General features: G+C 55.0%; 1 protein-coding gene across 3 annotated transcripts in view; it reads left to right on the plus strand.

The window, feature by feature from the left end:
• Positions 1-21,914, plus strand: part of RAB11FIP4 (RAB11 family interacting protein 4) — a gene marked incomplete at both ends in the record, with an annotated part of 126,897 nt that overhangs the window by 89,786 nt on the left and 15,197 nt on the right. For 2 of the 3 annotated variants that reach the window (XM_080712142.1, XM_080712143.1), the window contains one exon: positions 1,606-1,635. The exons of the other annotated variant lie outside the window; for it this stretch is intronic. In XM_080712142.1, coding sequence (XP_080568268.1) covers positions 1,606-1,635 — 30 coding nt within the window. Of the gene's footprint in view, positions 1-1,605; positions 1,636-21,914 lie in introns of those variants that run through there. 3 annotated transcript variants of the gene reach the window in all.

The raw sequence follows: 21,914 nt of genomic DNA on the forward strand, positions 1-21,914 counted from the left end.
GTGACCTGGGACTCAGAAGGGAAGAAAGGAAACTAAGATCTCCCCACTTAGCCACACCCTAAAACCGGAGAGGCTGCTGAGTTCAGGTTTCAGGGTGGAGCTGGAAAAACTGACAGAGCCCAGCCCCCGGTGCCTGGGCTCTTTTGGGTACCACACCTTCCATGAGGGCATAAAATTAAGTGCGCTCTCTGTGCTAGGGTGCTCAGAACCCTCTGAGGTGGGCTGTGCCATTGCATCTTGGTAACGTAACTTGTTCCAGGACCAAAGCCGGGTCCTGTAGGATACACTTCAGCGCTCCTGTGTGTTATGGACTGCGGGGGTGGACAGAACGTGGCCTCTGCCCACAGATCCAGAGTTCAGTTCAGCAGCTCCAAGGAACTATCATTTCAGAGGAGGCGGGGGTAATGGAGTTTTCGTCTCATCCCCGCAACTCCAGTGTCCTTTCTTAGGCAGCCCTTGCCAGGAGGTCCCCCTGTAACTAAGCTGCCCCTTTGGGAAAGTTCCAGGCAGGTCGGGGAGCCGTAGTGCTCCCAGAGAGCACTGCTTTGGTAAATAGCGGGACAGGCGGGAATTTATTAGCAGGAAAGAAGGAAGTTGGGAGCAAAGAGCCTGGGGAAGCAGTTTGTTGCAGGGCAGGGCGTGTGCCAGATCAAAACATACAGCTGCCAAACCCATCCTGCCCACACCCAAGGGTCTTGCCACCTTACTGGACAGGGAGGATTCAGGGATGGTCAAAGTGGCTTGAGCCAGTTGGTCAGGAAGATAATCTGCCCTCCCAAATTACATAACGCAGCAATTTAGGGAGACCCTGTTTCAAAACAAAATAAAAAAGGGCTGAGGATGAAGCTCAGAGATAGAACGCCCCCGATTTCAATCCCCAGTAACACACACACACACACACACACACACACACACACACACACACACGCTTTAGCTTTACATGTAAAGACTGGAAAAGTTGTAGATAAGGTTCAGGATAAAAGTTGATTTGTGAACCATGAGACGGGCTGGCGGTGGACACAGTGGTGTTGTGTTAGGAAAGGCTTGGCGGGCCTTCGTTGGGGTGCAGGGGCGCGAGTCGGGGAGCGCTGGCTGGAATCTCTTAGCCGAGCGGCCACAGCCAGCGTGAGGGCGGCGCGGAACCTGCCGGCGTGCGGGGCAGCCTCGCGGAGTCGCCGGCCGCAGGAACCTGGCGGCGCGGGTTCGGGCGGGCCCAGGCGAGCTCCACCGGATAGGCGCCCGGCGGCCCGGCCCACCCCGAGGCCCTGCCGCCATTGGTCGACGCCGCCTCAACCACCTGCCCCTACCTTGCGTGGGCGGAGCCACCTGGGCCCCGCCCCTCGAGCGGCTCGGGCCCCGGCCCCGCCCCCAGCGCGAGGCCCCGCCCCGCCCCGCGCCTCGTGACGTCACCGCCGCCCTGATACAAAGAGCGCCTTCGGCCCACGCGGGTCTCCCGGCAACCGGCGCGGGCGGGGGCGGGGCGGGGGCGGGGCCTGCCCTGGACTGCGCGGCGCGGCGGGACCGAGCTCGCTCGGCTGCCGCCGTCCTGCGCGCCCCGCGCCGGCTCCGCACGCCTCCCGAGGACGGCCCGCGGCGGGCGGGGGGATGCGCTCCCCGCCGGCTCCCGGGAGCCAGGTAAGCGGCCGCGGGCGGGGGCGCGGGCTGCGGCAGGCGCACCTGCCCGGCCGGCGGCGGTTCAGGGAAGTTGGGCGACGCGGAATTGCGGCCGCGCTGCCCTGCAGTGTCCGCTGCCCGGCCCCGCCGGCCGGGAGGTCGGGTTACCTGCGCCGCCGCCTCGGCCGGCCCCCGCCCCCCGCCCCGCAGCCCAGGTGCGGGGAGCCGGACTCCGGGCGCCCGGACGGGGCCGCGACCTCTGCGGCGCAGTTTCGGAAAGTGTAACAGGGGACCTCGTGGGCTGGGAAGGGGGCTTGTCTGCGCCCACGCACCTCCATCCCGGGCCCTGCCCCCCGCCCCCCGGGGCCGCTGTGGCTCCGCGCCCTGCCCGGGCTCCGCCGTACCCACGGGGACCGTGCGCGGCGAAGTTTTTCCGTAGGTCTTGGCTCTGCACGGTGCTTGTTTCCTGGCTTCCCTCCTCCCTTCAGGGAACTCTTCGAGGTCAGGAGAGAGAGCCTCCCAGGGTTTGGGGACAGCCCTCGCTTCTCAGCGAGATGCTGCTCTGGCTGTGGGGGTGCGCAGACTCCCTCAGAACCCACGGTCCGTCTTGCTGGTAGTTGTTGACACCGTCGCTGCCCTTCAGGCGACAAGTGTCTCGGAGGCCGTGGCCGTTCAGCCTTTGGAGAACAGCCTGTTCTGTGGGGAGATGGCCCCCACGCAGCCCTGGACCCTGTTCCTTGCCATCGCTGCAAGCCTGCCAGTGTCACCTCCTCCCTGTTTCTGCATCTCCTTGGCCTCACTCTCCTGGAAGAGGGCTAGAAATGACACATCCCTGGGCCCTGAGGGGCATGCCAGTTTTCATTGACTGACTTATTTATAGGCCGCCTCAAGGAATGTGAGGGGTCTGGGTTCCCACCTCTGCGGCCAGCAGAGGCCTTAGAGTGCCAAACCAAACCTCTGCCCTCCCTTTGCAGTGGAGAGTGGAGTGGAGACAGGTGGCACATTCCCCGGGACAACCCCAGGGCCCTCCCCCAGGCGAATGTTGGTTACAGTGACTTCCCCGTTAGGCTCAGAAGTGGGGGTAGGGGTCAGCTCTGCAGAAGGGTCTTGCCCCAGCCTCCCCATGTGCTGGCTCACACCTCACCCTGATTAATTGGCATCCACAAAGTAGTGATTCTATGCCAGGAATTTTATTCATGGAATACTTCCCTGCCCTGAAGGTGTTTGCAGGCCATGAGGGACCTTGAATACCTCGGTCTAATAGGGCTCTGCTTAACTCCCCTGCTGCCTGGGTAGGTTGACCTGGGCCATCGGAGGTCCTTGTGGCCTGCTGGAGTGAGTGGAGCCAGTGAAGAATGTGGGGTGAGGGCATGTAGTTAGCACAGCTCGGGCAAATGCCTGGTAGAGAACAGCTTTGGGATTGTGGGGACCCTGGGTTTAGGTGGAGGGAGTACAGCAAATGACTGAGGCTAGTGGGAGAGATAAGATTGGGCCCGAGGGGAGGGATGGTTGACCGGCCAAGTAAGTTGCTGGCTGGAGTCGTGACCTTTGCCCCAAGACAGATCTTTCCAGAGAATTTGCCTGGAGCCTGTCTTTGAAAAGGACATTTAGTCAGGTGAGGGAAGAAAGGCAGAAGAAATTAGAAGGACCGAGAAGCCGGAGCAGTGTATGCATGCCTATGATCCCAGCACTTGGGAGGCTGAGGTAGGAGGATAACAGGTTGGAGGCTAGCATCTCTTTTAGAGGTCCCAGGGAGACCACACTGGGCAGGTGTCCTCCTGACCATTTGTGTCCCTCCCCAAAATCTGCTGGCACCTGCATGGCCTCCCAGTCCCTTCCCCCTGGGGCCTCATAACTTGCCTTTCTTTGTTCCCAGCCCCATGGTGGCTGGAAGCCTTCCTTGAGCCTGCCAGTCCCTCCCGGCAGCCTCTTACACCGAAGACCTTTTCACCATCCATCCTGCTGCGTGGGGCTGCACCGTGGCGCTTTGCCTTGTGCACTGTAGGTGGGGTAAGGAGGAAGTGGAAGGAGTGGGAGGGGCTCCCGGGGAAACCGCAGGTGGGCAGTCTGAACACAGGCCTCTCGGGCCGGGGCACAGGCAGCCCGGGCAGCGCCCGCCCCATCCTCTGGCCTGGCTCGGTGCTCATTGTGCTTTGAAAAGGAAATGTTCTTGCCTGGTCCACCTGGTATAAGCAGTGGGCCACGTGCCCCGGCTGTGCCAGGCAGGCAGGACCCCGGGGCAGGGTTCTCTCCTTTCCCCTGGGTGATCTCTGGGGCTTTTATAACTGGGTGTTGATGGCATCAGATCACCGGCCTTGCAGAGAGGAAGGCCGCTCGAGTCCCCCGCTGGATTGCTGGGTATTCCTGCCTGTGCCAGCTGGGCCTGGGGAGACAGGCATGGTGACCAGGCAGGCCTGCTGGTGCACTGGCCATGGTGATCTCTCCAGGGTGGCCCAACAGTCTCTTCCATCAGATGGTATTTCAGGGCAGAGAGCCTTCCCCGTTTCTGTTGCCCAGTTCACAGCACACTGCCTGGCACAAGGCAAGTACTGAATTCATTCATTCAGCAAATATTTGGGTATCTTAATTTGCACCAGATTCCCTGCTGGGGATGTGTTAGTAAACAAAACAGACCAGAGTCCCTGCCATCACAGAGCCTGCATGGTGGTGACAAGGCCAACCAATGGGAAGATAGGAGGCGCAGTGCAGGAGCTGGGCTGGCTGGGGGCGCAGGTGGAGGATGGAGTGCTAGGTTCTAAAGACAGCAGTCAGGGAAGTTCTCACTGAGAAGGTGACAGCTTGACCAAAGAGGAACAAGCAGAGGGCACAGCAAGTGCAGAGGCCCAGTGGTGGAACCCTTGCTGATATGGCGGACCCACCATACTACTGAGGGGAGGCTGTGCTTGCAGAGGCAGGATGAACCCTGAGAGATGGTGGCTGCCATCTCTGTGCCAGTTCCCAGCCAAGAGTCCCAGGAGGAGAACGGGGAGGGAACAGCAGCATGGCTGGGATGAGAAGTCATGGCGCACATTGCCTTTCTCCTCATCCTTCTGTGTTGCGGGGTTTGAGGAAGAGGCATCTGTGGCAGTTGCTGTGGACCTCCTGCCCTCAGCCAGAGTCCCTCTATGTGGAAATGGTAGCGCTTCTTGCCAAACTCTGCTCTGTCTACCACACAGCACCTTGCTGAGACACGCATGTGTATAGCCTTGGAGCAGGCAGAGAGCTGCGCGGGGCCTATCTCCTTCCCATGGGACAGCGTCCTGCGCACTCAGGACCCCCTCCTTGTCCAAGATCTGGTGGCTCTCTCCCTCGGCCCTGCCTCCGCGTCAGCGTCCTGATTCTTTCTTAGCCTGGGTTGTCTGGGCTTCCGTGTGTGCCCTTCCCCACAGTACCTGTGGGCAGTTAGAGCACAGTTCTGCACTTGGGTCCCTTACGGAGCCCAGAGAGGCAGGCATCTGGGCAGTGGCTTGGGGCTGAGTCTGTCCAGCCGAGGCCCTGGAGCATGCTGTGTGTCACACATGCATATCCAGGCGGGTATCGCCCACTGCCCCCTGGCTGTGGGTGCTGGCTCAGGGCCCTCCGTGACCTCTGGGTTGCTTCCCAGTGCCTGGGGCGAGTATGTGACTGTCTCTCCTGGCCAGCTCACAGCCCCTTGGAAGATTTGCCAGCTCTGATCCTGACTGTACTTCCAAGCAGTGTGATCTGGAGCCCGCACGGGGTGGTGGGCTACAGAGGGTTGGCCCCCAAAGCCTGGGCAGCACCTTGCTGTCTGATTTTGTTTGGTGCCATTGTTTTCTCACGCCAGGTGTCTGACTACACAGGACGGTCTTTACCTGTGTGTCTGGGCTTCTTGAGTGGCCGCAGGATGCGCGGCTGCCCTGGTGGAGGGGCCCTAATGCTTGGCTCTGAAGGAGCTGAGCCCTTCACGCAGTGCTGGGTTTTCGGGACCTTCCTGAGCAGCCAGGGAGCCTGTGGGTCACTTCCTTACTTTTTCCAGTGACCTGGGAAGGCGGCGAGGGAGGGAAAAGCAGACAGCCAGAAACTCATGCACCCCGGGAGGGTCAGTGGAAGGCTGGGAAGGCAGCCACTGTGGTTTGGAGCAGCGGGGACTGGGGACCTCCTGCCTCAGTTCTGCCTGGCGGGCCAAGACTAGTAACACCACCATTTCTAACCTCACTGCTTGGCTTCCTTTAACAAGTGGGAAGTTTTCCAACTGTTGATCATATTTTTAGTTGATTCAACCTGTTTCATCTTCTCAGACAAGTGGGTTCTTTCCCAATCATGTCAACATTATTCAAATGAAAACAGAGCTCTCTTGAAGTTATTAATAATCTGTGGTTCTACTCATGGGAGCATTTCTCTTATAAGAGACCAAAAAGAGGAAGGTGTAAACAACTGGAGTGTGGGAGAGTGGGGATGCTTCCTGCACCATCCTGCCCTGTGAGCCAGACACCAGATAAAGGGACCCACATTTCAAGTCGGCTGCGAGCTGCAGAGGACGTGGGAGGAGCGCTGGGCTCTGCTCCTGCTCCCTCCTCCTCAGGTGGGGGGAGAGAGTAGGGGCCAGTTTCTCCTTCCTGGTTTTCCTGAGAGACACACCCACCTCAAACCCAGGTACCTTCCAGTCATATTCGGTCACCCAAGGCCTGTTTCCTCAAGGCAGAAAGAAACTTTTTTCCCCCAGAAAAAAAATCTAAGTCTAGCACGTATAGTACAAACTTATTTGGTATCCTGCCCCCTTTTTTAGGGGGAAAAAAAAATAAAGACTCATCTCCCCTTCTGGGAATCTACCTCCTTTAAGCTAGTCAATGGCAAGACACAGTGACAAATTTGTGTTCTGTGGTGTATCGTAAGTCTTGTTCCGGCATCTCGAGGGGTCGGTTTTGCCCACTTCGGGAAGCTGGGGGCCAGGCCCTGCTGTGTGTTAGTTGTGGAGCTTTGGACGAGCTTCAGTGTCCCTGTGTGTGAGATGGGGTTGATGATAGTGCCTGCCTTGTAGGGCCATGGTGAAAATAACATGAGCCACGATGATGTGGGATGCCTGCTGGTTCTGACCCGCCACTGGCAGCGCGTGGGGACTGGCTGGGCAGTTAGGCGGGTCCTGGTGCCTGGACCCAGAGTGGGCCGCCTGTGTTCTGTGTTTGGGTCTCCTCGTGTGTAACACAAGGGTGGTGCAAGCACCTGCCTGGCGGGCTGCTGAGCTCACCGGAGCAGAAGGCGCAGGAAGCCCTCGAGACCGTGTCTGGCATTGGTGTGTGTGCGTGAGCTTTGTTCCAGTCCCCTCAGCCTGCTGCTGGGTGGTTCTGGGGACTGATGGCCTTAGCGCCTAGCAGGGTTTCTAGCAGAGATGCCCATGCTGAAATAGAAAAGTGGCAGGGGGCCGGGCGTGGTGGCGCACGCTTGTAACCCCCGCACTTGGGAGGCGGAGACAGGAGAATCGTGCAGGTTTGAAGTCAGCCTCTCTGGTTTAAGAGACCCTGTTTCCAAATAAAAATATAAAAAATAGGTCTGGGAGTGTAGCCCAGAGGTAGAAGGGCTTCCAGAAACCCCAGTGCCACCAAAAAAAAAAAAAAAAAAAAAAGTGGCAGGGGGAAAACATGCTATCTCCTGAGGAGAAGCAAAACACTTTCAGCCGGGCATGGTAGTGCATGCTTGTAATCCTGGTACTGAGGAGGCTGAGATGGGAAGATTGTGGTTCCTGGCCAGTCTCAGATACTTAGTGAGGCCCTCTGCAGCTTTGTAAGACCCTTTTTCAAAAATAAAGAGTAAAAATAGGGCTGGGGGTGTAGCTCAAAGGTAGAATGACCCTGGGTTCAGTCCCCAGTACTGAAAAGAAGAAAAACAACAACAACAACAACAACACACACACACACACACACACACACACACACACACGCTCTACTTTCTTAGCGCCTGTGTTTTTAAAGACACAAACTGGGCCTCTGGGGCCCGGAGCGCCTGGCGCCTGCGTGTCAACCTGTGAAGGAGCTGCAGAGCACATTCTGAGGTGGCAGCCTTCTCCCCTGGGCTCAGCATGCCGCCTCACCTGGCCCTTCTTTCTAGAGACAGCCTGTACCATCGCGCCATGGTTAGCTGCCACGGGGAGGGTGGCCCTCTGCCCATCCCCTCCACCTGGGGTCTGCCTGTCTCTGCCCCCGTGCCTGGCTGGAAAAGCCAGCTCCAGGCAGTGCCACCCGTCCACTGCTGGCAGCCCATGACCTGCCTTATGAAAGTTCTGCAGCTCCGGCTGGCTGCAGGCCTCGGGAGGTCAGGAGCAGGGCCAGACCGAAAGGTGCAGGCTGTGCAGACACTCGGCCACCGTGGGTGACTGTTCTTGGTAGTTTTTCAAGGAGCAAACCTACCTGCTCCTCCAGCTTGGCCGCTCTGAGGACCGCGGCTCCACTGGGTGAAGCTGGCCACCTGCCCTGGCCGGGTAGGTGGTGGGCAGGACAGTCTCTAGCTACAGTGTCAGGTAAATGCACATCCTTGGCCCTTTGGCCAAGCAAGGGTACTTGTTGACAGTGCCAGCACATTTTTCTGTGATTATCTGCACGATTGCATCAGTTATTAGCAAAGAAAGATCTTGCAGCAGGCAGTTGTATGTGTCCACGTGCACACACACGCAGAGCCGTGGACTGCCTGCGGTTGTGCACACACAGTCTAAGAAACTGTGACTGAGCTTCCCACCCCCCTGTTTACACTCACCGGATTTTTGTAGCTTCTGAGGCACATTCTTTTTCCCTTCACATTTTAGCATCTCAAGATTGGTATGTGTTGTGCATTTGCCGGCGTGTTATAATTTAACTGACAGCACCTTTTCTTTCTTGGTACTTGAGATAACAATGCAGCTTAAATCAGAGACATCTTGGATTTAACGAAACACAGAAACTAGGCAGTTTCTGGAGAAATTATATAATTTGCCCAGTTTCTTCGAGGCGGACGTAGAGCTGTCGTGTAGTGGTGGCCCGTGGATGATATGCAGGGCACTGTGATGCAGTTCAAGGGGACAGACTTGGACACTGGACACAGGCCAGCTCTGTGGCCTGGGAGAGCAGAGCCACCTCTCTGAGCTTTGAGCTTCTTCCCCACCACACATGAATCATGGCCTGACAGTCATCTTGACTGGAACAAACCACCTCTCCCTATTTCTTGCTGGCACCCTTGAAAGTCACACGGCCCCTTTCCACCGGAGGAACGTGGCATCACGAGGCTTCTCACTTGGTTTATGGCCCTTGGGCGTCTTTTCTTCCTTCCCCTTCCGCCTCCCACTTTGCCTGAGTTTTCATTTTTGCATATGTTTCCCTTTAGCAATTTTCTTTCAAATCTCTCCTCTCCCTTTCTGTAAACTCTTCCCACATGTTGCCTCTTTGAAGCTCCCTGTGGTGGGAAGAGGAGGAGGGTCGTGCCGCAGGGCTGCATGGCACAGACCTCAGAAGCCAGTGCATGGCTGCCCTGCAACCTTCCGCCCAAGTGCTGCTGTCTCCAGCTCTGGCTCCTGAGGCAGGTGGAAGAGTGCTGGGCAGAGGGTGCAGGGGTGGGGTTGGGGGGACCAGGATGGCTGGGCTGCAGCCTGGGGGCCAGGCGGGACACTGGGATGATGACCCACTGGCCAGGCTTGGCCGGGCTGAAGAGGGGCGAGCCCACGTGACTTTGCGGCCCCAGGAGACAGTCACGTGGGCGTCTGGCTGGCCACAGAACAGGTAGCCTCAGGAGGAGCTGCTGACAGGGCCCCTGGGGTCTGGGGCTCCTTAGTTTCTGAGATTCCTTTCTTTAATTCTTTTTGCCATACTGGGGATTGAACCCAGGAGTGCTTGCTCTACCTTTGAGCTATACCCCAGCCCTTTTTATTTTTTATCTTGAGACAAGGTCTCACTCAGTTGCCAAGGCTGGCCTTGAATCCACAATCCTCCGGCCTCTGCTTCCTAATTTCCTCCCTCCTGAGCTTCTGATGAGGGCCTGGCTCCTTCAATTCTGGGTACTGTGTCAGGAATCCAAAGCCCTCTCTCCGATGAGGTGGTATTTATGCCCAAATGTACAAGAAGTGTGTGCACATGTCCAGGCAGGGGAGGGCAGTACAGGTGGACGGGAGCTCAGGGTGCGGGGTACAGGGCAGTAGTGTGTCCTAAGGCCAAGACCTATCAGAGAGAGCTTTGCTAGTGGTCTGCCGAGCTAGGGCCTGGTGCTTTGGGCAATGGAGTGTTTGCAGGCTCTTAGAGGAGATTCCTGGTAGACTCATCCCTTGGGGGCTCTCTGCCCTCTGAGCCCCAAGCCATGGTTTATGGTGAGACCCAACACCTGTCAGCTGTCTCCGCCATGGGCGTGAATGCCTGGCAAGGAGCCTGGGCTGCCTTAGCACCATGGCTCCAGGCCTCCAACCTGGCTGTGCTCCAGTGACCCCAGCTCCTGGAATGGACCTCAGGAAGGTCACGGGGCAAAGAGGGACACCTGAGCCCAGCTCAGACCAGAGGACTGCGGGGCTCCTGCCAGGAGTCCTAGAGGATGGGGCCAGGGAGGGTAGTGACTGCAGGGAGGGTGGAGGCCTGAGGCCATCTGTGGGGAGGATGGGGAGGTCCCACCCTGGCTTCAGGTTGTGTCTTTCCACCCAGGTCTGCACTCCCTGAAGCAGGTAGTAACCTCTCTCTGAAAATTCCATGTCACCTATTTTTACTTTTTTTTTTTTTTTTTTTTTTTGTGGTGCTGGGGATGGAACTTGGGGCATTCTACCTCTGAGCTATATTCCAAGCCCTATATTTATTTATTCATTTATTTATTTATTTTGTGGTACTGGGGATGGAACCCAGGGGCATTCTACCTCTGAGCATCACCCCTACCCTTTTTTTTTTTTTTAAAATTTCTGATTTTGAAATGGTTTCATTCAGTTGCGAAGGACCTCGCTTGGTAGCTGAGGCTATCCACAAACTGCAATCCTCAGGTCTCAGCCTCCCGAATACTGGGATTACAAGCTTGCACTACGACGCCCGGCTTATATTATTTTGAAACAGGGTCTCACTAAATTGCAGAGGTTAGCTGAGAACCTGTAATCCTCCTGTATCAGTCTCCCAAGTACTGGGATTACAAGTGAGTGCCACTATACTACCTCTGTGTGTGTGTATATGTGTGTGGCACCAGTGATTGAACTCACGGACATTCTACCTCCGAGCTATACCTCCTAGCTCAATTTTTAAATTTTTATTTGAAAACAGGGTCTCACTAGGTTGATGAGACTATCACTACTTGCTCAGGCTGTCTTCGAACCTGTGATCCTCCTGTCTCAGCCTCCCAAGTACTGGGATTACAGGTGTGCACCACTTTTGAAGGCATCAACTTAGTGGACTCTCAGCAAGAAAGGAGCTGGCCTGAGCCATTGGTCTCCTGCCCCAAGCCTTCACTTTGAGTCTAAGCTCCTCCTATTATACTAAAATATGGAGCCCCCCAAACCATCCCTATAAGCTCTAGGCTGTGAGTAATTAAGCCCTCACTTCAAAACAGCCATGTCTCTGAACACTGTAATTTGTAGCCCAAAATAGCCGCCTGCCCCAAGAGCCAGGCAGCCCTTGGGGCGTATCCTTTCGGCTACAGCCCATGAAGTCTGCTTTGACAGGTGTGTTGCCCTGACACCTGGCCCAGGGCATTCTCAGGAGAGCTGGAGGTGCTGCGGCTGCCTGGGAACAGGAGCTTCCAGCAAGCACCCAAGAAACCTTTGAGAGTTTAGATGGGTGATTGAAATTAGGGGAACATGACTCAGGTTCATGAGGCCCCATATTTGTAGATGACTACAAAGGAGAGTGAAGAGGATAATCCAGTGTGACTCCAGGGGCAGGTGGGCCAAACGCCCTCCTACCGCTCCCTTGTCTCTGAGGAAGGATACCATTTTTCCTTGCAGGGATTTTTTGGGGAGAAAACCGGAGCTCTTGTGTAAGGCTCGTGGGAGGCGCCTGGTGTGCTAGCTTCCTTTCCTTTCCCCTCGGCCCCTCTGTGTAGACAAAGTCTCCTGTGTGGATTCAGGTAGGGGTGAGGGGACTCCAGCTCACAGGAAAGGCTGCCTTTGACCCGCGGCTTCTCCACTGGCTGGCATGCCTGGAATTCTTGGGACTGGCTGCTGGGTTTTGTTTCCAGATGTGGAAGCAATTTAAGTTCTGTTTTCATAATCCCTGACAGTTTGCCTCTGAGGTCCACATTCTCATTAGAAAGTCAAGGCAGTGGGTCGGCTCTGTCTGGGGCAGAGGGGAGGCCGGATCGGCTCCTTTTTGTTGCAGAAGTGCGTTCACTGGGGCATTGAGACCCAGGGCCTTTGGGGGTAGTCCCTTCCCATCCAAGGCCTGGTCAGAAGGTGCTTGGAGATGAGGCTACCAAATTCAGCTGCACCTGCGGTCACCAGGGCCAAGCCTGGACGGCGTGCAGAGGACTCAGGACGCTCAGGTTCCGGCCATCTCATAGGAAGGCTGGCATCAAAGCTGAGCTGGTGCCCACATGTCCCAGGAGCAGTAGGGGCCCTCCTCCCCACACTGACCACAACAGAGGGAAGAAATCAGCACTGGATCTCAAGAAGCCAGAAATACCGTCTGGCATGGAGAAACTGGAAATATCTTGCCAATTACTAGACCCAGGATTAGAGGCTGCATGCGCGGAGCCTGTGGTTCAGGGCTGACTGCTGGTCTGTCTCTCCTTTTGTAAACCAATCACTGTTTAAGTAAAATACCTTTTAGATCTGTCTTATAACTACGCTAAATACTGTCCTGGACAAACAAAAATTGCTTTGGAATTCTAATGTTTCTGAACTGCACGTATACTTTCTTAAAACACTATAGCTATTGAGAGAACATGAGAAAATGGAAATAAGTGACTTAAGGTTCCTGTGTGAGTAGAATTTCTTAAGACATCTTCCTGATCAGCACAGATCTGCTTTGGTTTCAGCAAACAATCCTTCTGAAGCAGCGGTATCTCAAACTTTTATCAGGGAAAAGAATGTGACCTTTGTTTTGAAGAGACTAAGTAAATAGATGAATCCCTAGGAGTCAGTGTTGTCTCTCTCTCTCTCAGTGCTAAGGATGGACCTCAGGACCTCATTTGCACGTTCAAATGCTCTACCACCGAACTCTATCCTTCATCCCTTGAGGCTCTTGTGTTGGTCTCAGGAGCCAGTAGTTCTCTTGGATTTTGAATTGACCTTGAAGCAATTCACTCTCATTAACAGGGTAGGAATAAAAATCCCAGGTTGAGGCCTCACTTGTAATCCCAGCATTTGGAAGGCTGAGACAGGAGGATCACTGTTCAAGGCCAGCCTCAGCTACTTAGTGAAACCCTTTGCAACTCAGTGAGACCCTGTTTCAAAATAAAGAATAAAAAATAGGGCTGGGGTGTAGCTCGGAGGTAGAATGCCCCTGGGTTCCATCTTCAGTACCACAAAAAAAAAAAAAAAAAAAAAAAAAATCCACCCTGAACCTGGGTGCAGGCTTCCCAGTGCAGGCTCCTAAGGGACAGAGGGACGGGGAATTGTTTGCTGCAGCTGCCATACCAAAGTACCCCGGCATCTAAAACAACCGAAACGTATATTCTCCTAAATCTGGAAGTCAGATCTAAGGTCGAGGTGCTGGCCTGGTTGTTAAAAGGTTGATGAGCGTGTGTGTCCCCCAGCCTCCCTCCCTCTCGGGCTCCTCTCTGAACTCTGCACTCTCTTCTTCCTGACCGGGAGGAGGCCTGGTCCCCTCCCGGAATCGCAGAGCTCCACTTCCTAACTTCCGGCCCTGCCCCCTGCGGGGCAGGGGGACTCAAACCTTTCAGTTGTGTCTTCTGAGGCCCCTCTCCTTGGCTTGTTAATAACCCCATCTTCACATGATCGTCCCTCTGTGTGTCTGCGTCCTAGTCTTTTTATAAGGACTCTAAGTCATAATGGACTAGGATCCAGCCTGACGACCACATTTTAATTGCTTCTTTGAAGACCCTTTCTCACTAGTACTTGAGAGACTGAGGCAGGAAGGTCCCAAGTTCAAAGTGGGACAGACCCCAGGTCAAAATTAAGAAGGGCTAGGAATGTAGCTCAGTGGTAGAGAGGCCTTGGTTCAATCCCCAGTACAACAAAGAAAAGAAAGGAAAAGAGAAAAGAAAAGGACAATAGAGTATTTTCTCCTTGGTGGAGAAATACAGGGGCAAGCCTGGCGCAGTGGTGCATGTTTGTAATCCCACTACTTGGGAGTTGAGACAGGAAGATCACAGATTGAGGCCAGCCTAAGGAAGAAAGGAAGGGAAGGAGAGGGGGAGGAAGGGCATTTTTGCTTTGCAGTGATCTGTAGGGTAATTCTCTCTCTTTTTCTTTCTTTCTTTTTTTTTGTGTGTGTGTGTTACTGGGGATTGACTCAGGGTCTCTCTACCTCCAAGCCACACCCCCTACTCTATTTTTAACACTTTATTTTGAAACAGTCTCACTAAGTTGCAGAGGGCCTCACTAAGTAGCTGAGGCTGGCCCTGAACTAACTCATGATCCTCCTGTCTCAGTCCTCCAAGTACTGGGATTACAAGTGCTTGTAGGTGATTCTTTGGTACTGTGAGTATCCAGTTTCTCCCCCCCCCCCTTTGATCTGGTGTCATTCTGCAGTTGTTGGGGCAGGGTCTGTATGCATCAGTGTTGATGTATTCTCCCATCCCCATACTAACCAGGCCCAACGAGATCGGGCGCGTTCAGGGTGATACAGCTGTAGACTGATGTGTTCTTTCTAATCCTCTTTGCTTGCTCTCTGGGCGTTACTGAGGGACCAGCGCTTAGTTCTCTTAAGTTTTGCTTTATGAATTCTGAAACTGTGATACATACAGGGATAGGAGTGTTACATCTTGTTTGTTTTTTGGTTTTGTTTGTTTGCAGTACTGGGGATGGAACCCAACGGCATTGTGCCTCTGAGCTACACCCCCAGCCCTGTTTTTTATTCTTTATTTTGAAACAGGGTCTCAAAGGGCATCACTAAATAGCTGAGGCTGGCTGCGAACTGTGATCCTCCTGTCTCAGCCTCCCAAATGCTGGGATTACAAGTGTGCACCACCATGCGGGTTTAGGAGTGTTACATCTTGTTAAATTGAGCCTTTATCATTTTTAAGCATCCGGCTACCTCTTGCCATTAAGTGCTTCCTCTGAGATTAGCGTGGCCTCACCAGCTTTCTTTTGGTTGGTGTTGGTGTATCATTTTTCATTTCTTTACTTTCTGCCTACCTACATTCTTAAGTTTAAATCATATTTTCCCGCAAGCAGCATGTAGCTGTTATTTTAACTACTCTGCCACTGTTTTTTGATTGCATTGTTAAATCCATTTTGCACTTAATGTATTACTGATATAGTTGAGCTGTTGTTTATTCTGTCTGGTCTTTGATCTTCTCTTCCTCTTTTTTTTACTGTATTCTTTCATGCTTTGAATTCCTTTTTTCTTCCTCCTTTGTTAGAGTTTTAGTAGTAGATTTTTACTTTTGTTTGTTAACTGCCAGCTTTGTCTGTGTGTGAGGTACTGATGATGAATGGGGGGTTCTACCTCTGAGCCATATCCCAGCCCTTATTATTTTATATTAGAAACAGGGGCTTGCTGAGTTTCTGAAGGTATCTCCAAGTTGCTGGTGCTGGTGTCGAACCTGTAATCCTCCTGTCTCAGACTCCCAAGTACTGGGATTACAGGGGTGCACTACCATGTCCAGCTGGCAACTTTTGATGTATTCACATGCTACCAGGGTGGGGATGTAGGGCTCAAGAAAACCCTACGTCTCCACCCTTAGGTAGAGAGCTTTCAGGGGAGCAGGGGGCACCATGGTTTATAGTGCAAAGATCTTCCGGCCTACCCAGCCCCGGGGGACAGACGGTCCCGGGACGTTTGCACAGAGCCAGAAGGAGCTGAGTACGCAGCACACGGCCCGGGCCCGAGGTGTGGGTAGACTTGGTAAGTCTCTAGCTCTGGCCCCGTCGTCGTCTTGAGGGCAGGCCAGCCGCGCTGGTCCTCCAGGCAGAGCGCCTCTGTCCAGCGCCTGCGTGGACGCGCAGACCCTCCCTCTTGTTCTCAGGAGCCGCCCTCTGGCCCCTCACTGAGGAACTGAGCGCGTGCCTTTTTTCTTTTTCCTGCATAATGGGGAGTGAACGCAGGGCCATGCTTGCCAGGCAAGTGTCTGCCACCGCATGTCGGCCTGCTCTTTGATTCTTTAATATCACCAGTCCTTCCCCTCTGCCACCTTCAGGAATTTGCCCATCTCTGGTTTGGGTTTAGTCCCAGGGAGCTGTCTAATGTCCCTCTTTGCTTTCCTTTTTTTTTTTTTTTTTGGTGGTACTGGGGGTGGAACCCAGAGGCTTTCTACCTCCGGGCTATGCTCCCAGACCTATTTTCTACTTTATTTGGAAACAGGGTCTCACTAAGTCGCCGAGAGCCTCACTAAGTAGCTGAGGCTGGCTTTGAACCTGCGCGATCCTCCTGTCTCAGCCTCCCAAGCGCGGGGATTACAAGCATGCGCCACCATGCCCGGCTCCTTTTCTTTTTTTAAGCTGTAGCATGTCTCCCTCTTCCCAATCTTTTTTTTTTTTTTTTTTGAAGGGGGTTCTGGGGATTGAACCCAAGGGGTATTCTACCTCCAAGCCATACCCCCAGCCCTATTTTATTTTTATTTTGAAACCAGTCTCACTAGCTCGATGAGAGTCCCACTACTTGCTGAGGTTGTCCTTGAACCAGTGATCCTCCTATCTCTGCCTTCTAAATACTAAGATTCTAGGCGAGCCCCTCTGATGTGGTGCTATGCACAGCTACTGGCTTGTTACATGAGCAGCTTTGCTTTCTGTGAGCAGTGCAGAGCCTTGGGAAACTCCTAAATACTGGGATTCCAGCATGCCCCTCTGATGTACTGCACACAGCTGCAGGGCTTGTTACACGAGCAACTTTGCTTTCTGTGAGCAGCACAGAGCCTTGGAACGCCGTGGGGCCCAGCCTGAGGTTCACAGCCACTGGGTGCCAGATTGGACTGAAGCCCGTCTGTCTGAGCACCTCGGTCTCCCCATTTGTAAAGTGGGTGATTGAACAGGCTCCCTCCATGGGTGAGGTGAGGATCAAAGTCCTTTTGTTTGAGACCAGCGAGGAAATGCAGTTGTCACCACTGTCACCCTGCGGGTCCCCCTTGGATGATAGCAGTACGCAGTAGTTGGGGCTTCTGTGCTGAGATCTGTTTCCGGGGTTGAGCTGTGAGAACTCTCTTGGGGTCGGGGGTCAGGAGGTGGACAGATGAGAGGACAGAGCCCGAACACTTCCTTCTGCTTCCTGAGAGGGGCTGACCTCGGATGCGGAACATGGCAGTCTGCCCTGCCTTCCTGATCCAGGCCTTCCCCACCAGAGCGGGAAGCACTATGGCTTTGATCTCACAGTTTGTGATTGTCCCAGAGTGGCTGGGACGAGGGACGGCCCTGGTGGCTTCATTGTGACTGGTTTGTCTCTTGCTTGGCTTTGTTGGGGTGAATGAAGGGTCTCCCTGTGTGGAGACGCTTGGCCCCCCACTTGACCCCATTCTCCATCCATGAGCACCCAACTGCCCGTCTGCAGAGTGGAGCCTGAGGGGAGCAGGGGCGGCCGCTGTGGTGGGCCCTGACAGCCTGGTTGCTCCCCGGCCTCCCTGCCACCATCTTTGTGTGGTGGGCTGTCGAGGATTCCATACCTGCAGTGGTCCCTTCCAGCCCTTGTGGACTTGGTGGCGTTGGCACCACATGATATAGCAGCCTGAACTCAAGCTTCTGCCACCGTGGGTCGGACTGGGTGTTGGTTCTAATGGGCCACCTCTGCTCCTGGGGGAGCTCAGAGCCGCGTGCCTCTCCCCACGCTAGGGCTGGTTTGCGTCCACTGCCCGCCCCGCCCCTGTGGTGGCGTTCCACATGTAGCCGCTGGTGCCTGGCTGCGAGGGAAGCTGGGATGTGCCCGCCCAGGCTATTTTTACCCAGCCTGTCCCCACAGAGCTGTTCTTTGGCTCTGAGTTACTGCCTTCGGAGCGGAGCTGTTGCCAGGGCTGGGGGTGGATGAGCTTGAGCCTCCGAACCTCCCAGACTCCCTTCCCCAGGCAGTGTCTCATCTTAGTACTCATTAAAGGGTATAATTAATGTGCAGACAGGCCTTCCAGGAGAGTGTGCAGGAGAGAACCGGGGGAAGGCTCTGGAACATGCAGAAGCCTGGTGTCCCAAAACCAAGCCCACCCTATCTCCAGCCCAGCATGTCGCCAGGGGTCAGAGAAAAGGGGCCCCAGAAGCTGCATAGGAGCCAGTAGCTCAGGCGCAGCCCTGGGCGCCTGCCTTCAACATGAGGATAGCGACAGCTCACAGTGTTGAGCGCTTTCCGTGTGCTTTTAGAGCCAGGTGTGTGGCGCACGCCTGAGCTCTCAGTAGTGGGAGGCTGGGACGGGATCATAGACTTGAGGACAGCGTCAGCAATGTAGCAAGACTCTCAACAGCCTAGAGAGGCCCAGTTTTAAAACAAAAAATAAGGCTGTGGGTATAGCTCAGAGGTAGGATGCCCCTGGGTTCAATCCCCAGTAAAACACACACACAAAAGTACAAACTATGCTTTTAGTACATGTACCAACTGATTTATATCTATTCGTGGTTAGTCTATAGATGAGAAACTGGGGCACTGAAAGGTTCAGTAAACCTAAGCCCACAAAACTCACAAGTGGTGGGGCCGGAACTTGAACCCCTCACTCTAGAGCGCCTCGCTAACGCCGACCACCCCCTCTTTTCTGCCATGTTTTCAGCATCCTCGAGGTTTGAGGTGCTGTCCTAGATTCTCTACAGCAATCCCGTCACGTGGTACTCTCACCACTGCTTTTAGATGGGGCTCAGAAATTAAACAGCTTATCCCGCAGTCACACAGCCTCACAGCCGACTCCAGAGCTGGCCCGGGGTCCTGCAGTGGGGCCCCTCCCAGCTCACCAGGCCCTGGTTCCGCCAGTCCTCCTTGATCCTATGCGTGCTCCCTATGATGTGAGCCCCCATTGCTGAGATGCAGAACCCCCCTGGCTACCCATCCATTCTTGCAGGGACTGTAGGATATCCCTCCAGTCAGAGTCCTCTGTGTATCCTCTACTAGGAAAACGCAGCGTCCTGGCACTGTGACTCTGAGCTGGCTCTCCACCAGGCGGGGCGGATGAGGGCCAAATGGAGCTGTTTAGTTTGGGCCTGCCACACCCCCCTCCACCACTGGGGACAGTGGGCCATTGTGGGCCACTTGAGCCTGGGACGGCCCCCACGTGTACCGCCACTCGGCCTTTTCAGCAGCTATAGAATTCAGCTCTTGCCAACTTCCTACAGAAGAAGGGGTGACGCTGGGCCTGCTATGGGTGCACACAGCTCTTGAGGCTGGAGAGGCCCCTCCAGCAGGCTGTGTGCCTCCAGGCTCCCATTCCATCCGGGGCCAGCACTATCCGGCGCCAGCAGAGACAACAAGGTGGGGATGGGCGGCTGGCAGCACAGACCAGTCCTGCCAGAGCAGCCGGCCGGCTCCTGTTTCCCCACCCTTGGGCCTTAGAAAACCTCGGAGCCTGGCTGCCTAGCTGTCAGGACCTTGCCGGCCAACCAGGCAGGGACTCTAGGGACAGCTCAGCCTCTGGCCCACGTGGCCCTGCAGGGGCCACCAGGATTTAAGGCTCCCAGAGCTTCTCTCTGGTGCTAGTACAAATTGTCAACATGGCCCTTAGTAGCCTCTGAGGTAGGGGTGACCATCCCCACCCTGGAGGGGAAGACCCAGGGGCACACAGCCTGTGAGTGGCTGGGCCAGCTGGAATTGTCGACCAATCCTACCCACAAGGCCTGGGGCTTGCAGAGGGATACACTGCATGCACACTCCATTCCTGGAAGCCCTCAGCAGGGGAAGGAGGCGAGCCTGCTGTGGTCTGGACATCAACCAACCAAGCCTCTGGCCCGCGGAGCTCACCCTGGGCCTGGGAGGACAGGAGCTCTGTGCTTGGGGACCTCAGACAATGCCCTGTGCTGCCAGTTGATGTCATTGTCTTCCCTCAAGTCTCCCAAAGACAGCTTTCTCTGAAAACTCTGAGGTGGCCTTGTTAAGCTGCAGGCCTGGACCCGTCCCCATGCTAGGGCCACTGGAAGGCGGCCTGATACCTTGCACACTCTCCAGAGTCCTAGGGAAACCAGCCTGCCCTGGGCCACAACCCTGCTCACTCTCACCTGGCTGCCTGGAAACCTGGGCTCTTGGAAGCTCATCCCCTGCTCCCTGACCCTTCCAGCCCCAGAGCAGGGAGCACGGCTGTGGGGAGGATGGCCAGCATGGGGACAAGGGGAGCAATGCACCCTCTCCCCAGTCTCCCACCTCCATGAGAAGGACCTGAGACCCTGCAGCCTGTTGAGCTCGGATCCCCCCCCCCCCACACACACACACACCAGCATCAGCCATGGATTAGCTGAGAACGAGGCTGCACCTCACATCAGCCTGAGTAGCATCTGCCTGACTACCCTTAGGCGAATTCATTTTTTTTTTTTTTTTTTTTTTTTTTGGTGGTACTGGGGTTCCTGGAAGCCCTTCTACCTCCAGGCTACACTCCCAGACCTATTTTTTTATATTTTTATTTGGAAACAGGGTCTCTTAAGCCAGTGAGGCTGGCTTCAAACTTGCGAGATCCTCCTGTCTCTGCCTCCCAAGCGCAGGGATGACAAGTGTGCGTCACCACGCCCAGCAGTTAATTTTGCGGGGGGGGGGGTACTAAGGATTGAACCCAGGGACATTGTACCTGTGACCTGTACCTTCATCCCTATTTTCAATTTCTATTTTGAAGCAGGGTCTTTCTGCTAAGTAGTTGAGGATCTCACTAAGTTGCTGAGGCTGGCCGTGAACATGCTCCTCCTGTCTCAGCCTCCCAAGTACTGGGATTACAGGTGTGAGCCACCACTCCTGGCTTAGATTCACCTTTTGCTCTTCACGTTCCACAGAGATTTCTGTGCACAGCAGTGGGGCCTCCTCCAAGCTGCAGGAGACAAGTGCTCTGTACAGCTGACCCGACAGGCGGACCGGCCAGAGGGTGACTCATTCTCAGGAAGCACTGGCCGCCCAGAACCCTGCCAGGGATATTTCATTATCAACAAGTGCGTTCTTCCCCTCTGCAACTTTAAAAATCATAAAAGAGAGACATTGGCTCCTAAGGGCCCTATTGTGGCTCTGGGCTCTCCCAGCTTGAGGAGGGGCACAGATGGGGATAAGACTGTCCCCACTCTGCTCTCCTGAGGTGTCTGATCAGAGCAGGCTGCTCTCCTGGGGAAAGGAGCTGGTGGCTCCCACAGGAACAGAAGCTGGAGGTCAGGGACTGTGGTCTGCAGGAGGAGCCAGGGTGACCAAGGGCTTCTCTTGTCTATTACAGCTGCCAAGTTGAAAGGCACAGAGTGAGGCGGCTTAGTGACATCCAGGTGGAAGGGACCCTGTGTTCACTAGGGGTCGTTTTAATTACTCAGCTCCAGGGTCGCCACAGTCAGTGATGCTGACTTTGCTAGTCCAGCAGGTGTTCATCCTGAGTCTGTTGCCATCCATTTCTAGCCAGGGATCTCCTGGCGGGGTCTGACGCCCAGGAGGGCCATGCGGGCCAGGGCCGGCACATCCAGGCCTGCCTCGCAGCTGTCCTGGAAACCATCCTCGTCTTGGCCTCCTGGAGGCTCTTCACCGCCCTTGCTCCCGGCATCCTCACAGTGTTGGATGAGGAGAGAGCATGTTCACTGGCCTGCCCTGCCAGCCCTAGCAAGGAGCATGCCCGAGAACCTTAGGAAGAGGTTGACATTCTGCTGGGAACAGGCAGACACACAGCCACCTGGGAAGTACCTGTCTCTTCAGAAGCAAAGTGTTCCAAGAAGTGGTTGACAGAGCTTCCCCTCTGAACAGGGGGAACTCTGAGCGAAGCCAGAACTCTTCCATAGGTGGCTGCAGCGAAGGTGCAGGCAAGTGCCCTGGACCGGTGCGGGCAGCTGGAGCCTAGAGCAGAGGGGAAGGGTCTGGTGTTCTTGCTCCCCGTGTGGCTGTGGCAGGGCCAGGGCGGGCATCATGTCCTCCAGCCAGGATTTGTTTGCCAGAAGCTAACTTGAAATACCTCAGTGGACAAAGTGGTCCTGTAAGACCCTGTTGCTGTCCGTGTGTGTGTATGTGTGTGTGGAGGGGGGTACTGGGGATGGAACACAGGGGCTCCCCCCACCCCCGGGCTTATTTCTACACTCTCAGACCAATTTTATATTTTATTTGGAAACAGGGTCTCAGTAAATTGCTGAGAGCCTCACTAAGTAGCTGAGGCTGGCTTCAAACCGTGATCCTCCTGTCTCA

Source organism: Muscardinus avellanarius, assembly GCF_963383645.1.
Source record: "Muscardinus avellanarius genome assembly, chromosome: 16".
Lineage (NCBI taxonomy): Eukaryota > Metazoa > Chordata > Mammalia > Rodentia > Gliridae > Muscardinus > Muscardinus avellanarius.